General features: G+C 55.8%; 1 protein-coding gene across 3 annotated transcripts; it reads right to left on the bottom strand.

The window, feature by feature from the left end:
- Window positions 1–2826: 2826 nt before the first annotated feature.
- SPACA6 (sperm acrosome associated 6) lies at window positions 2827–14525 on the bottom strand. Of its 3 annotated transcripts, XM_044931459.2 has the most exons (10): window positions 12373–14521; window positions 12070–12147; window positions 5832–5900; window positions 4837–4860; window positions 4386–4463; window positions 4152–4258; window positions 4070–4072; window positions 3535–3691; window positions 3205–3415; window positions 2827–2936 (listed from the first exon to the last, which is right to left on the bottom strand). In XM_044931459.2, the coding sequence occupies exons 1-10, from the start codon at window positions 12584–12586 to the stop codon at window positions 2903–2905; spliced, it is 975 nt and encodes a 324-aa protein (XP_044787394.1). In that variant the 5' UTR covers window positions 12587–14521; the 3' UTR covers window positions 2827–2902. The 3 variants fall into 3 exon arrangements, with proteins under 3 accessions (XP_044787394.1, XP_044787392.1, XP_044787393.1); XM_044931457.2 differs by lacking the exons at window positions 2827–2936; window positions 4070–4072 and having other exon boundaries at window positions 3273–3415; window positions 4154–4258; window positions 12070–14522; XM_044931458.2 differs by lacking the exons at window positions 2827–2936; window positions 4070–4072; window positions 4152–4258 and having other exon boundaries at window positions 3273–3415; window positions 12070–14525.
- Window positions 14526–15522: the final 997 nt, after the last annotated feature.

Genomic DNA, 15522 nt, shown 5'->3' with positions numbered 1-15522 from the left:
ACCTCCATTTGTACTATGTATTAGAATATAATAAAGAATTTTATTTATTTTCTTCTCAGCCTACTCTGTTTTTTTTTTTTTTTTCTTTTCTTTTTTTCCCCCCAGAACTAAGGGGGGCTGCATGGTTGAGAACTGAGGACTCCTGGCTGGGTCTTGGGGCTTCCCAGGTGGCGTAGTGGTAAACAATCTACCTGTCAATGCAGGCGACTCAGGAGACATGGGTTTGATCCCTGGGTTTGGAAGGTCTCCTGGAGAAGAAAAGGGCAACCTGCTCCCATATTCTTCCCTGGAAAATACCATGGACAGAGGAGCCTGTGTGAAACTAGACAGGATACCCTCCTTTCTTTTAGCCTGGACGTCCTCTTTGGAAAACAGGGATAGGAATGCCATGGGTCGGGCTTGTTTTGAAGGTGGAATTTCTCAACTCCTCATTCAGGTACTATGGAGCATCTACTGTCTGCTGGACGCTGGCATTTCACTTCAATCATTCTTTGATTCAGTCAGTCAACCACAAAACACATTTACCAAGTTCCTATTGAATTCCACACACATTGCCAGGTTTGCAAATACAGAAGCTATTAAGAGTCTGAGTCTGCTTTCCAGGAGCTCCTATTCCATTAAGCAAAGACAGTGGTATCCTTAGTTAAGGATTCTCAGGAACATAATCTATTAGTCCTTGGTAGCTCAGATGGTAAAGAATCTGCCTGCAATGCAGGAGACCTGGATTGATCCCTGAGTCGGGAGGATCCCCTGGAGAAGCAAATGGCAACCCACTCCAGTATTCTTGTCTGGAGAATTCCATGGACAGACCACGGGGGTCCCAAAGAGTCAAACACAACTGAGCAACTAACAGGCACATAATCGTCTGTATCTCTTAATCCCCTGCACCTGTCGAGGGTGCAGATTTTTGTCTGTTCTGATTTCTTCATTGTTGTACCTTGAAAATGCCTGACACATAATAAACGCTCAGTAAATATTTTCTGATTGAATGAATCAGTGAAAGGGAACATACTGGTGAAGAACACTATGAAGGAGCTTACCTTTAAGGTGGGGAAGCCATAAAACCAAATTAAAAAATAAGTTTACATCAGGTCTGAGTGAATGCTGTACACAAGCAAAAATAGGGGGATGTTAAGATTTTCCAGGCTACCCAGTGGTTAGGACTCCAAGCTTTCACTGCCAAGGGCCCAGGTTCAATCCCTGGTCAGGGAAATAAGATCCCACAAGCCAGTCACACAAAAAATAAAAATAAAATGGGGGGGGGGTGTCATGTGGGAGGAGAGGAATAGTCAGAGATGTAATCTGAGCTGAGACCTGTGAAGTGAGAGGGAGGTGGCTTCCTGAGGGTCAGAGTAATCTCATTTCAAGTAGGAAGAACTGCACATGCAAAGGCCCAAGGACAGGACTGAGCTTTGTATGTTCCAGGGACCTGCAAAGAAGGCCAGTGGGTTAGAGAGTAAAGAGGAGGATGATAGAGAAGGGGAGTCAGGCACACCAACACAGTGCCTGCCCACAGAGTTATCCTGGAGATCAAATAGGTTAATGTACATAAAGGCTGTTCAGGGGAAATCATAACTGAGTTAACTAGACAGAAAGGAGAAGAAACATGATTCTAGGAAGAAAATAGTATGTACCCTAGATCCTGGATAGAACAAGAGGAATAATGGTGAATACAGGGGGTGCTTCGGAGACCTTGAGGGGAGGTGGATTTTGGCCCAGTAGCAATGGGGAGCCACTGAAGGGTTCTGGACAGAGGAGTGACCTGACCTGACAAACTGTAGAATATCACTCTGGAGATTGGAACTGACATACACACACTGCTGCTGCTAAGTCACTTCAGTCGTGTCCGACTCTGTGCGATCCCATAGACAGAAGCCTACCAGGTTACCGTCCCCGGGATTCTCCAGCCAAGAACACTGGAGTGGGTTGCCATTTCCCTCTCCAATGCATGAAAGAGAAAAGTGAAAGTGAAGTCACTCAGTCGTGTCCGACTCTTAGCGACCCCATGGACTGCAGCCTACCAGGCTCCTCCGTCCATGGGATTTTCCAGGCAAGAGGACTGGAGTGGGGTGCCATTTCCTTCTCATACACACACTACTATATATAAAAGAGATAACTTATAAGAACCTACTTTATAGCACAGGAAAATCTACTCAATACTCTGTAATGACATATATGGGAAAAGAACCTAAAAAAGAGTGGATATGTGTATATGTATAACTGATTCACTTTGCTGTGCAGCAGAAACTAACCAACACTGTAAATAAACTATATTCCAATAAAAATTAATTAAAAAAATTAAAACCTTAGCCAAAATAGCCACAAAAAAAAAAAAAAACAAGAACACTCTGGCTGCTTTGTGGAGAATGGATCGCACTGGGACAAGGCTGAGCCCACTCTCAACCAGGGAGACCAGTGTGGATACTGCTGCAGAGATCCAGGCAAGAGATGGTGGTGCACCACAGAGAGGGAGCAACTCCATGAGATATATAGGAATTGAAGAGGCTGAGACTTGGAAATAGATGAGACATGGAGGAGAAACTAAACACAACTTAGGTTTCCAGTCGAGCGGCTGGGTGGATGGTGATGCACTTGATGACAGCAAGAAAGTTTTGGGGGACGAACAGGCTTTTGGGGCGACACGAAGGTCCTTATTTGAAGGTGACTGATGCAGGCGTAAATGTCTAGGACACTGCCGGAAATCTGGGGAGGGGCCTGGGCGTGCACCTAAAGTCCTCAGCACAGGGAGCCGCACAGCCACAGCTGTGCCTCTCACCATCATTACGGGGGCGTGTGCACCTGGGCATATGCAACGATGAAAGAATCTAGAGAGCCAAAATAGATTCTTTATTTTAAGGATGAAAATAGGATAAGCAAAAAAAAAAAAAAAAAGAAACCTTTGTTAGTTGCCGCTGCAGTACCATCGAAAAAACATCCTAGGGAAACAAGGAGATTTAGTGTGTGGCGGGGGAAGAGGCTGGGGACCAGAAATTTGGGTCCTGGAGCCTAGGTTCCAAAGGCGGGTGATAGGGCTTGGACTCTTGGATCTGAGAAACCAGGGGCTGGGGGTTATGACTCCTGAGTAGGAGGGGGTTGGCGACTCGGAGTTCCGGATCTGAGGGAGGAGGGGCTGAGAGACCCAAACGTCCCAGTCTCAGTAAGGAGAGAGCCGGAGGCTGGGACTCTGGGGTCCCGGGGACTTACCACACCAGCACGGTCACACTGGCTGATGCTAAGGCCACAAGGGCCGCGAGCAGGCACTGATTGCCCGGTGTCAGAGCCTCGGGCCTGGCCAGCAGCTCGCCCAGGCTGGGCCTCCAGGGTTCGATCATCTCCGCCTCCTGCGGCACCCAGCGTAACACTTCCCGAAAAGAGACCTGGAGCTCAGTCTCCCCGCGCGGCGGCGGGCCCGTCACTGCGGGGACGCGCACGTCAGCCGGGCGCCAGCCCCACCCCCCGCCGCGCAGCCCCGCCCCCCGTCCCGCCGCGCAGCCCCGCCCCCCGTCCCGCCGCGCTGCCCCGCCCGGCCCGCACCGTTAAGAAAGAAGTAGAGCCGCGCCAGGGGGCGCTGGTCGTGCGTGATCACGCAAGAGAAGGTCCCGCGGTGCGTGGGCTGCACCGGCCGGATCCGCGCCAGGTAACCTTGGGCCCGCGGAATATCTCGGAAGTAGGTTGGATCTTGAGTCCGGAGCTGCGGGACGCTCGGGCTGAAGCGGATAGAGGCCGAGGGCGGCCGGCCCCGCCCCGAGCGCAGAAGGTAGTCTCTCCGCCCTGACTCGCCAAACCGCTACGTTAAGCCCCGCCCTTGAGCCAGGCCACCCACCCCGCCCCCGCCCTTCCCGAGCCCCGGCTTCACCCTCTTATTCGCCGAGCGTTCACGCATGGCCCCGCCCCCTAAGCCTTGACTCCGCCTCTTGGGCCTAGTGTTTGCTCTCCCGCCTGAAACCCCTACGGATAATTCACCCCTGGGCTCTGTCACTGCATTTTGAGCTTTGACCCTTACCCCCAAATGCCGGGACCGTCCCCTTGCACGAAGCATGAGTCTAGACCGAGCCTCCTCGAATCCCACTCCCTGCCTCCTGACTCTCCATCCTCTAGAGAAGCATAAACCGCCTCCTAAAGCCCTTCACGCTGGACCCGCCCCGACTCACACCTCCTGCGAACTTCCAGGAATAGGTGATCTCTTCCTTAGGCAGCTGGAAGTTCACAGTGCAAGAGAACATGGCCTGACGACCCCGAGTCACCGTCAGGTCCTGAACTGAAGACAGGTCTCGCATCGCCACCTCGGCCCGCCCACGTCCGACCCCCCAACCGCAGCCCCTTCCTCGCTCAGCCCTCTCTTCCAGTTTTTCAGGTTTCTCACCCTTCAAGGCCACGCCCCTCACCTGGGCAGTCAAGCGGGAGGTCGCAGACCTTGGAGTAGCATCCACGGCAGCGAAAACGCCGAGTGACCTCCTGGAGTCCTGGGGGGTGGGAACGCTGGGTCTGGGGTCCATCTGCCTCCCCTAGCCAGGGTCCCTTCGGCCACCACATGGTCTATTTTACTTCCCCGGGTTCTACCTGCTGGACAGAATCTGGACCCCGCCTTTCCCGCGCTCATTGGCTGGCTCTCACCACTCCAGCCTCTAGGATCCCCATTGGTTTGCCTTCGTTGTTTTTTTTTTTTCCGGACCCGCCTTTCGTGAGGTTTGTGAACTGGTTTTCTTACTCCTCTTCTCCTGGGCTCGCATTGGCCCCTTCCGATCAGAGGCACCCGTGCTCTTCCAAGAGTCCCAGGTTTCGGCCCTTACCACCTCCTTTCCCCCCTCAATTCTGAGCTTTGAATGACGTGCTTACCGCAGGGAGGAATGCAGACCTGCACTGCGGAGAGAGAAGAAGCGTTACCACCCTGTAAGTCGCGGCAGGTGCCCACCTGAAACTCCCCTAGAGGAAACGTTTCGGGGCCGGATGCATTCATTCCTCCAAGGGACCAGAGCCAGGTATGCCGCGCTCCACCAAAGGGGCGGGGCCAAGCCTGCAGCTTCCCCGCTGTAGGCGGGGCCAGGCCTGCGGTACTTCACCTGGGGACCCTACCAGCCCTGCAGCATTCCATTAAGACGTCAGGCACATGCCTGCTGCTGGCAACCAGGAGGCAGGTCCAGCCCCGGTGTATTCCATTGAGCGGGACGGGCCTAGATCCCGGGCGATCATCGGAGGCTGCTGCTAAGTCACTTCAGTCGTGTCCGACTCTGTGCGACCCCATAGACAGCAGCCCAACAGGCTCCCGTCCCTGGGATTCTCCAGGCAAGAACACGGAGTGGGTTGCCATTTCCTTCTCCAATGCATGAAAGTGAAAAGTGAAAGTGAAGTCGCTCAGTCTATCCGACTCTTAGCGACCCCATGGACTGCAGCCCACCAGGCTCCTCCATGGGATTTTCCAGGCAAGAGTACTGGAGTGGGGTGCCATTGCCTTCTCCATCGGAGGGGACAGAGCCTAATTAGGGGGCCCAATTAGAGGTGTGGTCAGGCTGGACGTAGCCCACTAAGACGCCCCGGATGGAAAGGAAACCTGTCACAGAGTGCCCAGGGTCAGACACAGATCCATGAAGAGGCCCGAGCTAGTCTGGGACAGGACTGTCCTACAAAGCCGTCCCAGCTAGAGGTAACCTTGCATCGGAGGCGGGGCCGGACCCAGAGTGGTTCTAGCAGGGTAAGAGGCTGTGCCCAGAGTGACCCATAAGGGAAGCTCGGCTCAGAGATCGGGCCGAGGGGTTGGCTTGATGGGAGCGGATGGGGATCTCCGGAGTTGGGTTTGCTAATTGGGCCTGGGGGAAGGAGACAGTCTATTTTACCTTCCTTAAGCTGCAATATAATCTTCTGCATTTTCTCCGCGGCATGAAGAAAGGCAACCCGAAAGGACCCTGGAGGGTGGAGGGAGTCCTTGTAGTAAAGACCCTTCCCCAAGGCTGCTGGAGCTCGACAGGCCTGGCCGTCATCATGTCTGTGCCCCTCCCGCAGCCCCTGCTACCCCCAGGTCTCTGGTATATGCCGCAGCCTCCTACTCTATCTGGATGGTGGGCACGCCCCCAAATCTCCTTCTGCTGCCTCTAGACTAATCACTCTGACAGAACTCCTCCACATCTGTGTTATCTTGTTAAGGAGAAAAGGGAGGATAAAGGTCAAATTTCTCCCATGGCCTAGGAGGCCCTGTGTAGTCTGGCCTAGTCTCGTCTCCCTCTCTGTGTGCTAAGTCGCTTCAGTCTTGTCCGACTCTTTGCAACCTCATGGACTGTAGCCCACCGGGTTTCTCTGTCCATGGAGATTCTCCAGGCAAGTATACTGGAGTGGGTTGCCATGTCCTCCTCCAGGAGATCTTCCCAACCCAGGTATGGAAGCCGCAACTCTTAAGTCTCCTGCAGTTCATTTCCCCTAATAAGGAAAGCATCATGCTCTCTGCCACCTCAGGGCCTTTGCACATGCTGTCTTCAGTCTCCAGCACACCTCCCCCCCTACTCCTACTCTTCCTTCCTGTCATCCCTCATGTCACCTCCTTAGAGGTTTTCTCTGACCACAAATCTAATTTAATCCCGTCCCCTATTTTTGTCTCTAACAGTACTCCATCTGTTCCATTCATAGCTCTCACCAGTTTGCAAATACATATATTCATATATGCATAGTGAGCATTTAAGACTGTCTCTTAAGTAAGCAAACAAGTCCTTCTTTAGTGCTGTGTCCTCAGAAACCAGGAAAGGGCCCCCGAGTCTTAGGAATAAGTATGTGTAGAATGAATTCCAGGATTCAACTGGAATGAGCACCATAGCTGGAAGCCTGGGGCCACAATTCATCCGCTGGATGTGTTATATTTGGCCTGGAAAGTGTTTTTTAAAAATGACCCAGTTGCCATCATGTAAAGTTTGGGAAAATTCACATAAAATGTTTGGCATCCCTTTACAAAATCTGGAAGAGCTGTAACAGAGGCAGTATTTCCATGAGGCAGCAGTTGGCCAGAGCTTAGCAGCAGCCACCCACTTTAGTCAGGGCACACACCCACTTTTCCAGAGTTCCCAGTCTTTTCATTTCTACCCCTCTTTCACTCTTTCTATGTTCTCTGCTCTTATGGATGTTTGAGTTTTCACCACTGTAATGGCCTTCAAAAAAAAAAAAAAAAATTGGGGGACTTTCTCAAAGTGGATGGCTGCAATGATTTACAGGTGGAGGTGGCTTTGGAAGTCAGAAATGTGACAGGATTTTGTTGTTGTTATTTAGTTGCTAAATCAGGTTTCAATTCTGTGATCCCGTGCACCGTAGCCTGCCGTGTTCCTCTGTCCATGGGATTCTCCAGCCAAGAATACTGGAATGGGGTGCCATTTCCTTGTCCAGGGGATCTTCCCCACCCAGGGCACGAACCTGCATCTCCTGCACCACAGGCAGATTCTTTACCACTGAGCCACCAGTGTTCATGTGGCAGGGTGCCATGGGCTGAATTTCGTCTCTTCCAAATTCATACGGTAAAGTCCTAAGCCTAGTCCTTCAGAATGTAACTGTATTTGGAGATGGAATCTTAAGGAGGTAATGACATTAAAATGAGGTCTTTTGGGTGGGCCTTAACCCAACATGACTGATTTCCTTGGAAGAGAAGGAAATTTGGACACAGACACGGAAGGAAGACAGTCATTCTGCAAGTCAAGGAGAGAGGCCTCAGAAGCAACCCACCCTGCTGACACTGACGCCTTGATCCTGGACTTCTAGCCTCCAGAACTGTGAGCAAATAAACTTCTTTTAGTTAAGCCATCCAGTTTCTGGGTTTTTTTTTTTTGTTACAGCAGCCCTAGCAAACTAATACACAGGGATTGCCAGTTGCCTCAAAATATCTATTTTCTCCTTAATAACATATCACCACGTTCAGCTGAGAAAGCACCCCGACCCTGCCCCAGATAAAAGACTACATTTCCCAACCTCCATTGTAGCTAGCTGTGGTCATGTGACCTAGCTGTGGTCATGTGTCCAAGTTCTGATGGATGAGCTGTAAGTTTAAGTGTGATGTGTGAGTCACAGAAAGTAGCCTTAAAAGAGATATGGTGCCATTTTATTGGCCCCTTTCCCCTTCTTTCATCCTGTTGCCTGAAACTTAGATTTGATGGCTGCTGCCCTAGCAGTTATACAGGACCATGAGGATAAGTAGTATATCCTAGGATAGTAAGGCAGAAAGCTGGAAGGGTACTGAGTCCCCAGGAAAATGCAGCTGCCATACTAGTCTTAAGTGCCTACCTCAAGACTTATTTTATATGAAAAAATAAACTTCTACCCTGCTTAAGACATTGCAGGTTTTAACCTTAGGTTAAACCAACATAAAGGGAGGGAATTGAGGATTCTGATAAGAATCTGGCTGAAGTAATGATCATAGAAGTGATGGTAGAAGCTGGAGAGAAGGGGGCTCTGAAGCCAGGAAGCAGGTGCAAAATGAGGGGTCAAGGACTTAGCTGCTGTCTCTCCTTGGCCACAAGGCAGGCAGGAGCTGTGGTCTGGTGACGGCAGTATGGTCAGGAGGATGTGGTCTGAGTGGCATGCTCAAATGAGAGGCTGGGATGATGTTGGAGAAGGCAGCCAAGGAATGTCTATGGGCCAAACCAAATGACTCTTGGGGGACGGTGTGTGGGATATACCAAGTCAGCCAGGGGGCAGGGGAGAAGCATGGGAATAAATAGGGATGGAGCGAAATGTCCAAAGAGGCAAGAGGCAGGCTTGTGTTAACCACAAAGGGGCACGAGTTATAGTCTCCCCAAAGAGGTGCTTCACTGGGAGCCTCGACCTGCTGATCACCTGAGTTTGAGTCCTGTCTCTCCCAACTATGTGCACTGTCGCACTTCCATGCTACCCATCACATGCACTCCTCCCTATGTGACCTTGGCCGGGTATTTAACCTTCCTGATCCTTGGTTTCCTCATTCATAAAATGGGGGCAATATCGGTGTCTACTTCACAGCATTGAAGGTGAAGATTTCATGTCATACAATATAAAAGCCTCCTCCTCCCAAACTACATGCTGCTGCTGCTGCTGCAGCTAAGTCGCTTCAGTCGTGTCCGACTCTGTGCGACCCCATAGACGGCAGCTCACCAGGCTCCCCCGTCCCTGGGATTCTCCAGGCAAGAACACGGAGTGGGTTGCCATTTCCTTCTCCAAAGCATGAAAGTGAAAAGAGAAAGTGAAGTCGCTCAGTCGTGTCCGACTCTTCGCGATCCCTGCTAGGTACCATTAAATGACCATAATGGGATAATGTCTGTGTTATAGAAGAGTCAACTACTGGCATTATCATCCCCTAATCTGAGATGGGGAAACCCAGGCACAGAGAGGTTAGGAAATTGGCCAAGGTCACACAGCTAGATTGGAACCCATGTGGCCAAACTCCAGAGCCTCCACGGGTGGCCACTATCTGCGGTAGACACACTGCCCTCAACACCACACTAACAGTGTCAGCGGCCACCACCGCGAGCCACTCTGAGTCCACCTGTCCATCTCTCTGGGCCTCCATTCAGGAGAGACCCAGAAGTCATCCCGATTCTTCCCATCCCCATCATCCTACATACGTCTGGTCCAGACATCCCCTGGGTCCATCCAGGGGAGCCCCAAATTCCCCATCTGGAAAATGGAGCTATAAAACTCCACCTCACGGGGCCAGTACAAGGACATCTTTTAGGAGGATTATTAACATAAATCACTCTTTGCAGACACAGCATCTTCCATGCAAGGGGCAGGTTCATCTCAGCCCCCACCAACCATCACAACAGGTTCAAGTCACCACTGACCGTCTCCTCCCTGGGCCTTCTGCTTCTGCCCTTGACCCACATGGCTTTAGTCAGAACCCCTCCTTCCTGTAAAATCCTCCAAAGGGTTTCCCCACATCAAGAGCAAGAGCTGAAGTGATCATTGGGTATGAGCTGGAAAGAGGGGGTCCTTTGGCTGAAGTTGGCTCAAGGACACACCCTAGCGGTTCCCAAAGTGTGTTCCCAGCAGAGCAGCAGCAGCACCTGGGAACTTGTTAGACATGTCCATTTCTGGGCCCCACATCAGACCTAAGGCTCAGAAACAGAGGGTGGGGCCCAGGAGCCTGCATTTTAATAAGGTCCCAGGAGATTCTGACATACACTGTGGGGCTGGAGAACCACTGGCCTACATGGTCCACTCCAGCCCCACTGGCCCCAGGGCCTTTGCACTGACTCTTTCCACCACCTGGAAGCTCTCTCCCCAGGTCACCTGCACAGCTCTCTCTGTTCCCCTCATTCCAGTCTTTGCATAACTGGATCTTTTCATTTGCACCTCCCCTGATCAACCTGTTTAGTAAAATGATCACCCCACTGGCCACCCCTCTTTTTCTCCCCCTTTTGTTTCCCTCCATAGTATGGATCACCAGCTGACATCTATGGCATTTCACTGATTACGTTTAATAATCAATGCAAGCAACCTGAGGGCAGGTGGCTTGCAGTTTGGGTCACAGCCGTGTCCCTGGTGGTGTTCCTGACACAGTCAGTAAATACCCGTGGAACGTAAAGCCCCAGCTTCTCCCAGCACCCAGACTCTCCCTCCAGTCCATCCATATGGCCCTTGAGGATCTTTCTACACCCTGAGCTGCCACTGCCCTTCCCCGGCTCACAGCCTTGTTCCCTGGGGACAGTCTCAAATCTCCCTGACTCCCAGCTGAACTCTGGACATCCCCCAAGCCCCTCACAGTCACTGCAGCCTCACCCAGCTGGCCATCTACCCCTTCTCCTGCTCTTCCTCCCAGAGATGACCACTGCCCACTCAGACACGGAGCCAGACCTGGCACACGGTCCCTAACCCTTCTCTTCCCCTCTCCCTGAACAGCTCATCAGACCCAGGCCCGGTCTTCTCTTCTCCACCTTCACAGATTCCCCGCCGCAGGTCTGGCCTCCTTCACCACAGCCTCCACCCTGGACCTCCCAGCCTCCACTCCCTCCCCTGCTCCAGTTGGTCCCACACACTGCCTTTGGGGGTCTTCTGCACCCAGAGCAGGACTTGGTTCTGCTCTTTTCGAAACCTTCTGACGTAGGGGAGAAGGGCATCTCTGGGAATTCTCCCCCTACCCCCACCCCCAGCTCTGAGTTCCTCAGCTCTCCCTTTGTGGGCGGGGGAACCTGCAGCTGAAGTCTTCATGCTGCAACTCCCCCCTGCCCTTGGAGCCCTCCAGATGGATGGGAAGCTCCTCATGTTTGGGGATCATGTTTGTCAAAAACCTCGGAGGCAAGAGTAGGAAGCAAAAGAAGTAATAGAACTGAGATGCAGAAATAAGTGCGGAGCCCCCAGACCATGGACACGGCCATGAATGCTCCCCCACCCATGGTTCCAGTCTCCAGCATGTAGGGGCAGGGGTTGGGGGGAGTCCTGTGTCATGTGACCACTGTGGCCTGGCAGTGTGGCAGTGTGGCCTGTTCACACTGCCCCTCAGCCACAAGGGTCACCCCAGCTTTGTGGTTCCTTCACACTGTCACACGCATGTGTTGAGCGTGTCTCACTCCCTCGAGGTTGTCACGTGTGCCTGTCTCCCCAGTGATCCTCTCCCTCCCTGCTCCCACCTGTCTTTCGGGCCCCCTAATAGCCTCCACAGGTCAAAGATATGGAATCACTTTGCTAACTGTAGGGAATACATTTTATCTTAGCAGAAGCTCTCCTCCCTGAAGTCTGTCTCCATTGCTGGAGTCCCCTCTGTCTCACTGAGTTCCCACACCTTGCTGGAAGGCAAAGCGGTTATCTCCTTTCTCAGATGGGTGAGTTGAGGCCCAAAGTTGGGGATGGGGGCAGGGATGCATCCAGAATGTCACAGCCAGGGAGAGGGCAAGCCACACAGGGAGGACAGGCTTTCACCTCCCTGAGCCCCACTGGCCTCAGACTCTCAAGTTCCTTCTGCCCTGAACCCACCAGGCCCTGCCCGTTTCTGCTCCCTGACAAGGTCACCCAGCTCCCTCGGCATCCTACCATCAAGATCACTGTCACATTCTGGGCTTTCTCTCCCCTGCCACCCGCCCCACAAACACTCAGACATCCATATCCCAGAGCCACGGACCCCGCCCCACTCACCCTGGGCAGTGGCCATCTCCTGGAGGGAGTGGGTCATCTGGGTGAAGGCATCGTGCAGCTGGCCCCTCTCCTCGTAGTCTGGCAGTGGGAGGCAGGGGCTGGGGGAAAACTGCTTCCCCTGGCACCACATCCCTGAGGTGGTCATCCCTCTGTCTCCGATCTCTGCTCCCCATGTCTCCATTCTCCCATCTCTGCATCTCATCCCTCTCAGTCTCTCCAGACCTCTTGGGTCCCTCCCTCCACCTACCCCGGGGGCGCCCCCACCCCGGGAGGATGCTGGGGAGCAGGGGATGATCTCCTCACTGATCTCAGTGTCCAGCAGCCCCTTAAAGGCGTCTGCGAAGGCCTCCTCACACTTTCCGAGGTCAGGGCTGTCCAGGCCGGCGAAGATCTGGCAAATCTGGAGACGCTCCTCGTAAGACGTGAAGCAAAGGAGACAGGCCCGGGCCGAAGCCCCAAAGACAGCGAAGGCTGCCAGGGAGGGCAGGACGGTGCTCCAAGGGGCCAGCCAGGCCATGGCGGAGGGTCTCGGCCTGGGGGAGAAGCTGGTGACTTTTGTGAGGTCACTGTGGTGCGGGGGAGGGGCTCAAGATGCAGGGGTCAGAGGTCAGGTCTCAGTCACCAATCCAATGTCAGGCTCCCCCTGTGGGGGTTTTCAGGGAGGAAGGGGACAGGGGGTCGGGCCGGCAAGCCCCAGGCTGGTGGTTGGGCCGGACGCCAGGCTCCCAAGAACCTCACCTGTGACCCTGGACGTCCTCACAGGTTAAAGGGTCTCAGGGACGCAGAGGCCGGCAGTGCGATGTGTGTGTGTGGGGGCCTGCCAGGCCCTGGGGTGGGGGGCAGGTGGTGCCGGGGAAATGAACATGGCACAGAGACACCGTGAGGGCCCAAAAGACAGAAACTGGGCCACAGGGAGACACCGGGAGGCCAGAGATCCAGAAAGCACCATGAGACTAATGGAGACAAGAGTTTCAGAGGCCGCTGCACAGAGACCCAGTGGAGATGGAGAGACAGAGAAAGCCAAGCAGAGATTTCTGGATGGGAGAGAAACTCTCTGAAGGAAAGGGGAGAAAGGAAAGGGACAAGGACAGGAGGGACAGCCCCGCTTCTCTCCCAGGGTCCCTGCGGCAGCACCCCCCTCCCCAGCCTGGCCAGGTGGGGCATGGGACCAGGGTCCAGGGGTCCCCACCGGGCCGTCCCGTGCAGGGCGCAGCCTGGGGAAAGCTAGGAGGCCGTATAGTGATCTCCTTGGGTGTCCTCCTCAACTATACAACCTCCTACCTCAGCCCGGGGGGCGCGGCAGGTGGACAGACAGACGGATGGACGGACAGACGGGGCCAGGGAGGGCGGGGAGGGCCGGGGGAGGCCCCAGCCGCGATGGTGAGCCCCCGACACGGACCCACAGACACGAGCTTGTGTGCGGCGAAGGCCCCGCAAGGTCGGTTCTACGGGTGGGTGCCAGGACCCAGGAATCCGGGCCCCCGGCCCCCTCCTCCCCAAGGAACCCAGGAGTCAGTCTCTCGGTCCCTTCCTCCCCGAAGGTCCCCGGAATCCAGGCCCTCTAGCCCCCACTGCTCCCTGAGATTCAAAAGTCCGAGTCCTCAAGCCCCTTTTCTCCCCAGGGGACCCAGGAGGCCAGGCCCCCGGCCCCTCCCTCAGTCCCGGGAATCCAGCCAGGCCTGCCTCCTTTGGAGAAGACGCAGCCCGGCTTCCTGGATCCCGGGGCCGAGGGAACCTCATCAGTTTCAGAGTTTGGCCACTTGTGCCAGCTCCCTCCCTGACCCTACCTGTCAGATAATCGGAAATCCAGGAGCGGGGCGGAGGCCGCCCAGGGGCTATAAACCCGTGAAAGCCTGTCTGGGTATCTGCTCCTCTCACACCCCTGCTTTTGGCCTCTCATCAAGTACCACACTGACATCTGCGGATGCCGCCCCAGGCCTGTGTCATCTCTCCGGCGGAGCGCGAGGTGCCATCGGCACCCCCATTTCGCAGGTGGGAAGGCTGAGCCCCAGCCAGCCGTAGGCTGGGGTGGGGTGGGGTGGCGGGGGCAGGAGTGGGAGGGGCCAGGCCTTCCAGGCTTGAGGGCCCAACGCCCGCCCTCCCCAGCCCGGGGCTGAGTCTGTGCACCTGAGAACCTCCGCCTCGGTCCAGGGCTCCGGCGGTCTCGCTCCCGCCGTCTCCCGCTCCAGCTCCATCTTCCCAGTCCTCTCTCCCGGTCCGGCCCGCTCGCCCTCGGCCTCACCTGGTCCCCATCTCCTGCAGCTTCCGTGTGCTCCTCCCCGGCTCTGCGCTGCCCATCCGCGCCTCCCCCCGCGCGCGGCCGTCCCCGGCTCGCAGGGGCCTTTCTCAGGCCGTGTCTCTCCGCCCTCCCCCGCCTTGCTGTTTCTCCTCTCCTCCTTTCTGCTTCTTTCCCTTTCCCTCCGGTCTTGCCCCCTCCCCTGCTCCGCCCCCCTCCCTCTGTCTTTGTCCCTCTCCTCCCGTCTCTCCCTCGATTTCCCTGTCTCACTCTCCTCCCCCCTCCCCCCCCCCCACCTTTTTCCCCCTGCCTGCCTCCCTCCCTCGTCTCTCCATCTCCCGGCCTCCTTCTCCCCCTCCGTCTCCCTCCTTGCCTCTCTCTCTCTTTCTCCTTCTCTCCCTCCCGGGTCTCTCGCCTCCCTCCCCCCCCCCCCCCTTTCTCCTTCCTTCTCTCCCTCCCCCTCGCCGCAGCTCGGAGCCAGGTCTGGAGCTGGGGGTGGGGTGGGGGTGGTTCGCGCAGGGGCCCAGGGCCGGGGTAGCGACCTGCTGGGGAGGCGGGGAGGCGCGGAGGGGCGGGGGAGGCCGGGGGGAAGGGCGGAGGGGGGTGCCCAGGGACGGGTCCGCGGACCCCGCTTGCATCCCGCTTCCCTCCTTCCCGGCCTCCCCGACCCTCCGGCAGGGGCGCGAGCCGGGCCAAGGTGGGGAGGAAGGGGAAGGGAGGAGGCGGCCCCCGCCCCCCCGGCCCCCCCCAACCTGGCCCGGAGCCCAGGCCCGGGCTCCCAGCATGCCCCGGGGCTGCCGGGGGCCTGGGGAGGGGGTGCGAGCCGAGGGAAGCCGAGCGTCCTCAGGGTTCGCGGGGCCGCAGCATCGCCCCGCGGCTCCGGCACGTCTCTCCTGGGGAAACTGAGGCCCGCAGAGAGCGGAGGGCGGGGGGGGGCGGGGGTCAGGACCCGCTCGAGGTCACCGCACCGGACCTCGGTGGAGACGCGGACTCCCCGGGCCCGCAGGCCTGACCCGGGGAAAGGGTTGGCGCAGGACTTCGCCCAGGTCTGGGCCCCCCTCCCCCTCTCCGCAGACCCTGGGGAGCCCCCAAGGGTCAGAGAGCAGACCCAAACAGTCTGGCACCATGGCAACCAGTGGCCCCGCCCCCTTAACCCCCAGAGGGCTGGACTCCAGCTGGGGCCAAAGAAGAGGAGGTGGGGACGCCTGGGTTCGGGA

Source organism: Bubalus bubalis, chromosome 18, assembly GCF_019923935.1.
Source record: "Bubalus bubalis isolate 160015118507 breed Murrah chromosome 18, NDDB_SH_1, whole genome shotgun sequence".
Lineage (NCBI taxonomy): Eukaryota > Metazoa > Chordata > Mammalia > Artiodactyla > Bovidae > Bubalus > Bubalus bubalis.
Note: the sequence above shows the minus strand (reverse complement) of the source record. Positions and strands in the feature narration are given on the sequence as shown.

Excerpts from the sequence above, each read along its gene's own strand:
- SPACA6 (XM_044931459.2), bottom strand. The coding sequence starts at position 12,586 with ATGGCCTGGCTGGCCCCTTGGAGCACCGTCCTGCCCTCCCTGGCAGCC. Across the intron at positions 12,148-12,372 it reads GCTGCTGGACACTGAGATCA|ACTACGAGGAGAGGGGCCAG; the intron begins GTGAGGAGATCA and ends TCCCACTGCCAG. Across the intron at positions 4,861-5,831 it reads TATATTGCAGCTTAAGGAAG|TGCAGGTCTGCATTCCTCCC; the intron begins GTAAAATAGACT and ends CTCTCTCCGCAG.